This window comes from Nestor notabilis, unplaced genomic scaffold, assembly GCF_000696875.1.
Source record: "Nestor notabilis isolate BGI_N333 unplaced genomic scaffold, ASM69687v1 scaffold2367, whole genome shotgun sequence".
Classification (NCBI taxonomy): Eukaryota; Metazoa; Chordata; class Aves; order Psittaciformes; family Psittacidae; genus Nestor; species Nestor notabilis.
The window spans coordinates 88,749-94,759 of record NW_009935050.1 but is presented as its reverse complement, the minus strand read 5'-3'; the positions used below and the strand labels follow the sequence as shown (position 1 = coordinate 94,759).

The 6,011-nt window shown below is 49.7% G+C and overlaps 1 protein-coding gene across 1 annotated transcript in view; it reads right to left on the bottom strand.

Moving 5' to 3' along the window:
• Window positions 1–1,749: 1,749 nt before the first annotated feature.
• Window positions 1,750–6,011, bottom strand: part of PTK2 (protein tyrosine kinase 2) — an 82,416-nt gene continuing 78,154 nt past the window's right edge. The window contains exons 29-32 of the mRNA XM_010017626.1: window positions 5,376–5,384; window positions 3,882–4,037; window positions 3,455–3,535; window positions 1,750–2,156 (exon numbers count right to left, since the gene is read on the bottom strand). Coding sequence (XP_010015928.1) covers window positions 1,944–2,156; window positions 3,455–3,535; window positions 3,882–4,037; window positions 5,376–5,384 — 459 coding nt within the window. The 3' untranslated portion in view covers window positions 1,750–1,943. The remainder of the gene's footprint in view (window positions 2,157–3,454; window positions 3,536–3,881; window positions 4,038–5,375; window positions 5,385–6,011) is intronic.

Sequence of the window (6,011 nt, the reverse complement as noted above, 5' to 3'; positions counted from 1 at the left end):
GCTGGAAGTGCTGGGTTGGGAAGCTGCTTGCGGGCAGCTCGAGAGCAGCTTGGCTCTTCCTCTTGGAACCTTGATGTGGTTGGTGCTTCGTAGTGTGCACACGGGTGTTCAGAACAGAGCCTCGCCTTCAGAAAGGCCGGAATTGCACTTACTGAGCGTACAGGATGACCTCAGTTAAGGCTGTCATCGTGAGCTTCTCTAAGGCTTGTCAGTTTTCATAGACGTGAATGTTGAAGGCAGAAACCCCCTTCCCTGGGAGGGGAAACACTGGCCCCCTCAGTTGTTTGTTAGGATTGCTCAGGCCTTGCTGCTGCTTGTTACAGCCACTGTGTATGAAGTCTTAATGCATGTGACGTGTGTGAGAAAATGCTGACTCCATTCTTTTCTTCTAGCCGAGGAAAAGAAGGAAGAGGAAAAGAAAGAAGAATCAGAGGAATCTGATGATGACATGGGCTTTGGTCTTTTTGACTAATTAGTTTTGTACCTGTCCATAATAAAGAACATTGGATTGTACTTTTTGTCTCTTAACGTGGGTGCACGTGCAGGGGAGCAGATGAAGGAGCCGCCCCCTGCTGCTGCTGGGAACTCCACCGAGCCTCCAGGCAGGCCTGCAGACATGCCCCAACCCTTCCTGGGAAACCTCCCCATAGGAAAACTGACTTTAGAAGTCTAAAGGAGAGCCACCAAGTCATTACAAGTGACTTAGGTGATGACAAGGAGTTGTTCCTGTGCTCCACGGCTGGAGGAAAAGGTGCTTTCAGGAAAACACTTTGGATTTCCTCCTCAAAAGCTTATTGTTTGTTGCTCCTCAAGCCCTGCACAAGTGACTTGTTAAATGCTTGTGCATTTGGGTGGGGGATGAATTCCACGGAGAGGAAACTCAGAGTGGTTTCTTGCAATGCACACACACAAAATAACACAGTCAGAATGTCACTGGTAACACCTTTTTAATAGGTCAAAGTAACTGTACAGTTCATTATATTCTTCCTGAGAATAATTTATATCCCTCAACAGCGAGAAGGGAGTGTGGTTTTTATTTTAACAGAACAGATGGCATAACTGGAAAAACCAAGGAAAATCTAATTACACTGCTCTACTGTAACTCCTCCCAGGCAAGATAGACAAAAGGATGGGTTAGTTTAACTACAGTGGGCTTAAAAGAGTCAACATGGCTTTAATCTGTCTTTTATAAATTATATAAAAATGGGGGACATGGATGGTTACAGAACTCCTCTAAATGCAGCTCTGAATTGCTCTGGTACAAAGCAGCATTTCCACTTCCAAGGAAAACACCATTGCTACAAAAGAACTGGCACGTTATTCCGGTGAAAAAGAGTTTTCAGTCGTGTTCTACAGCTAGTTCCAACCAAATGCTTCACACGTTCACATCAAAGGAAAAGGCAGGAAGATGAAGAGAGGGCTTTTAGTTCTGTCTTGAAGTGACCGAAGTCTTGAAAATATAGCTTTTAATTCTTTCTCTGTAAATTGTGATTAGCATATTGCGATGTAAGTGTTCGGATAAAAAAATTCCAGTCTGGATAGTTCATACACTGTGGGCAAGAATTCTCAGCCCTGAGGTTTCCCCGAATTCTTCACTTCACAATATCTCTCCCATCGAGGCCACAACCGCCCCGTGGCAGCTCCAGGCTAAGCGTGTCCCATGCGGTGGTGCAGAGCCGCTTCGTGCTCCGCGGCTCCCGAGGACTTCTCTGTACAAACTTCATCTGGTGATGATGCCACTGCCCGATCCCAGCTTGGCTTTGTGAGAAAAACTTGGTTAAACGTTTGTCAAGAGAGAGAGAGAGAGAACCACCAGTGAGGGCTGCTGAAGCAAGAGGCGCTGGAGAGCCAGGCCGATGCTGGGTTAATCCTCGCTGCCGGTGGAAGGCCAACGACATCCTTTCGCAAGCAGAATTCCCGGATGAAACTCTCCCCTCGGTGCTTTAGTGCGGTCTGGACTGACTGATCATTTTCAGCCTGGCTTGATCAATAACATCCAGCAAGTTTTTGGCATCCACAGCCAGAGCGTGAGCAGCCGTCAGCATTTGCTTCTTGTACTCCTGCTGCAGGCTGGTCATGACGTACTGCTGCGCCAGCTTCATCTTGTTGATGAGCTCGGCCAAGTCCGAGTTGAGCAGCTTCTGCGCCATCTCGATCTGGAATGAGAAGAGGCAGTAAACTGCAAGTTGGCAGAAGCATCTCGCTCCCAGCAGCAACAGCACCATCAACCCTCCCTCCACAGCCCCTGAGACTGCAGCTGGGGCTGTTTCTGTGGGCACCATGTGGAGCAGCAGATGGAACATTGGCACCTCCTGCTCTAAAGCAGGAGCAGCGAGTGCTCACAGCCCAGAAACCAACCCTGTCCTGGGCTGCATCCAGAGGAGCATGAGCAGCAGGTCAAAGGAGGTGATTCTGCCCCTCTGCTCTCCCGAGACCCCACTTGCAGCACTCGGTGCAGTTCTGGTGTCCTCAACATAGGAAGGACATGGAGCTGTTGGAGCAAGTCCAGAGGAGGCCACGAGAATGATAAAAGGGCTGGAGCACCTCCCCTGTGGAGACAGGCTGAGAAACTCAACTGAATACTCGGTCACTTTTCACCCAGAACTAGGTTACTACAGAAGATCTACAGGCTGTTCAGCCTGGAGAAGAGAAGCTGCGTGGAGACCTTATAGCAGCCTTCCAGTGTCTGAAGGGGGCCTACAAGGATGCTGGGGAGGGACCTTCATTAGGGACTGTAGTGGCAGGACAAGGGGTGCTGGGTTTAAACTTAAAACGGGGCAGTTTAGATTAGATCTGAGGAAGAAGTTCTTCGCAGTGAGGGTGGTGAGGCACGGGCACAGGTTGCCCAAGGAAGCTGTGAATGCCCCATCCCTGGCAGTGTTCAAGGCCAGGTTGGACAGAGCCTTGGGTGACACAGTTTAGTGTGTGGTGTCCCTGCTCATGGCAGGGGGGTTGGAACTAGATGATCTTAAGGTCCTTTCCAACCCAAACCATTCTATGATTCTCTCTCATCCAAACCTTCCAGCTGCACCAAGCTGTGCTCACTCTGAGTTTGTTCAGCCTGGAGAATAGGTGGCTCAGGGGAGACCTTATCACCACGTGCCAGTATTTAAAGGGTGGCTACAAAGCAGATGGAGACTGCCTTTTTACAAGGAGTCACATGGAAAAGGCAAGGGGTGATGGGCACAAGTTACTCCTGGGGACATTCCAACTGGACACAAGAGGGAAATCTTTCACAATGAGAACAATGAGCCATTGGAACACTCTACCCAGGGAAGTGGTGATTCCCCAATGTTGGACTCTATCAAGATTCAGTGGGACAGGGTGCTGGGCCATCTAGTCTGGGTCACGTTTTGCCTAGAGAGCTTGGCCCAGATGATCCTTGAGGTCCTTCCAACCTGGAATTCTGTGATCTGTTTAATGGCTTTGTGCAAGCCGTAGGAGCCCCACGTACCTCCCTGTGGGTGCTGGCAGGAAGCACGGGGAGGGTCTCATCCACTGTTGCCAGTAAAGTTCTTAGTGCCAAACCCACCTCCTAGGAGAAGAAGAACACGGAAATAAGCTTTAACAACTTGGAATGAAGGCAGATAGAACCGGGATGAGAGACTTTCAAATCCTACCTGCAGTTCTGTGTTTCACCATTAAACAAGACACCAAAGGGTCAATGAAAAAGAAATGCAGAGAAGGTGACGCACAACTCACTGCCCCTGGATAAGCACCGGCAAGGTGGGGAATGAAAGCACACGAGACTCTCAACAGTAAAGGCTCCAGCCCTCTGACCACACACACACACAGAGCTCTTCTACTTCCAGCTTTCCGGTCACTTGAGGGCCTCATCCGGGAGAGAATCACAGCGTGGATCCCAGGGATTGCCTCCGTACCTTCACCATGGGCACGTACTCCTCCGGCGGCGCGGGCTGGATTTTGCTGGACATTTCTATCACGGCTTTCACCAGCCCCGTCACGTTCTCGTACACTTTGTCGTTGGAGCGGTCCAGGTTGGCAGTGGGAGGAGGGCTGATCTCCTGTGGCTGGATCTGGAAGCAGACACGGGTTGTTTAACCGCCTGTGCCCAGCAGATGGGGCTCAGCAACTTCCCAGCCTCCGCAGAGCACCGGGAAAGGCTCATATTCCCAATAGCCCCAACCCGGTCCCGTGTCCTGGCTGAGCCCGCTCGCTCCCGCATCTGAAGGAAGGTTCCTTTAGTTCTGGCTGAACCTGATCTATGGAATGACACTGGGGGGACTTTTACCAGGATTTCTCTGAACAAGGAGTACGGAGACCTTGACATGTTCAAGGGGCTCAACAAGGTGCCCAAGGAAGCTGTGGCTGCCCCATCCCTGGCAGTGTTCAAGGCCAGGCTGGACACAGGGGCTTGGAGCAACCTGCTCTAGTGTGTGGTGTCCCTGCTCATGGCAGGGGTTGGGACTGGATGATCTTAAGGTCCTTTCCAACCCAAACCATGCTATGATTCTATGATTCACTACTGATGGCCAATTGCACTGCTAAGGCAATGGGTATCAGGGCTCCTTGTTCCAGGAAGTTGTTTTGTGCTCCAAAACAACATCAGAGCACACAGTTAAACTGATGAGTAAAGAGAGAACATCGCAGTGCATATTACTGTTATGTTAGTGGAAATTCACAGCAGATTAACAATAATGGTGTCACCAGTACAGGTGGGAAACACCAAATGTTTTCACACAGTTTAATAGATGAGAAAAACACCTCAATAGGTTAAAAATCCCACAGTCCTTATGCAAAGCTCCCACCGAGCCAGATCTGTCTGGAGTTAAATCCAACACAGACCAAAATAATCCTGGGCCAGGGAAGAAACAGAAAACTTCCAGTGTAGAACTATGCGCACCCCAGTTCCCTTCAGCTCTTCACCACCAGGAGCTGCCCAAGCAACTGCTTGGTGGGAGCAGGTGGTTAATAAATTGCTTCTTTTACTGGTCCCACAGTGTCCAGTCTCCCTGTTGATGTGAGATCCACTACACTGGGTTAACTACTGGTCCTTACAAGTGGTCCTAACTACAGAGAAGCACCTGAGATATTACCCTGATGAAACTACAATGAAACTATAACATACATGGATGAACTTTGCCTAAGGGAGGAGAGCAGGGCTCAGTGCATGGTGGTTCCACGTTGTGGCGTTTACAAAGTGGGTGCTGACAATCATTACAGAGTGATCGATCTTAGTGTCTTGATCCCAATATACCTTAGGAAGAAGAGCCCTGTAATTGCCTCAATCACCAGTGAAAGGCTGTGATTGTCATTGGTTTCAGCAATCGAGAAGTTAAAACAGTCATTGGCAAAGTCACATGCAGAGACACTTTGGAACAGGGCACGTACACACACGCTCGCGCGCTGCTTACCCTCCATGGCTATGGTTGAGCAGAATGTGGGGGGAGGTTAAAGAAATTTACCAAAAGAAGGGAAAAAAGAAAAACAATATTAATAAAATTCAGCAGGGAAAAAAAAAAAAAAACAAACCAAAACCAACCAAACCAAACCCAAACCATGTGTAGCAATAAGAGACCAGTTAAAAAAGCCTGCAACAGAAATGCATCCTCAACGCTACCGGCAGTCGCTCATGTTAGCTCTCGGTCCATTTGTTACGGAAGCACCGTGTGCTGACCTGCTGTGCACCCGCGTTGGAAGGGGAAGAGTTGCCATGCACCCATGCTGGCTTTGCACTGAACACATCGGGAAGAGATCATGCAAAGCTTGACAGGAGCAAGCCAGTCTGGTGAGTGAGCAGCAAAGTGGTGAATGGAGTAGAGGGCCTTGGCAGCAGGGGGAAAAGCACGTCCTGTGCAACCCTGGTGCCTTTACACACGCGGTCTGGTCCTCAATAGATACAAGAGAATGTTGTATTCATGTTCTTTGGTTCTTCACTATGAGAAGCTCTTCCCTGTGAGGGTGCTGAGGCGCTGGCACAGGGTGCCCAGAGGAGCTGTGGCTGCCCCATCCCTGGCAGTGTTCAAGGCCAGGTTGGACACAGGGGCTTG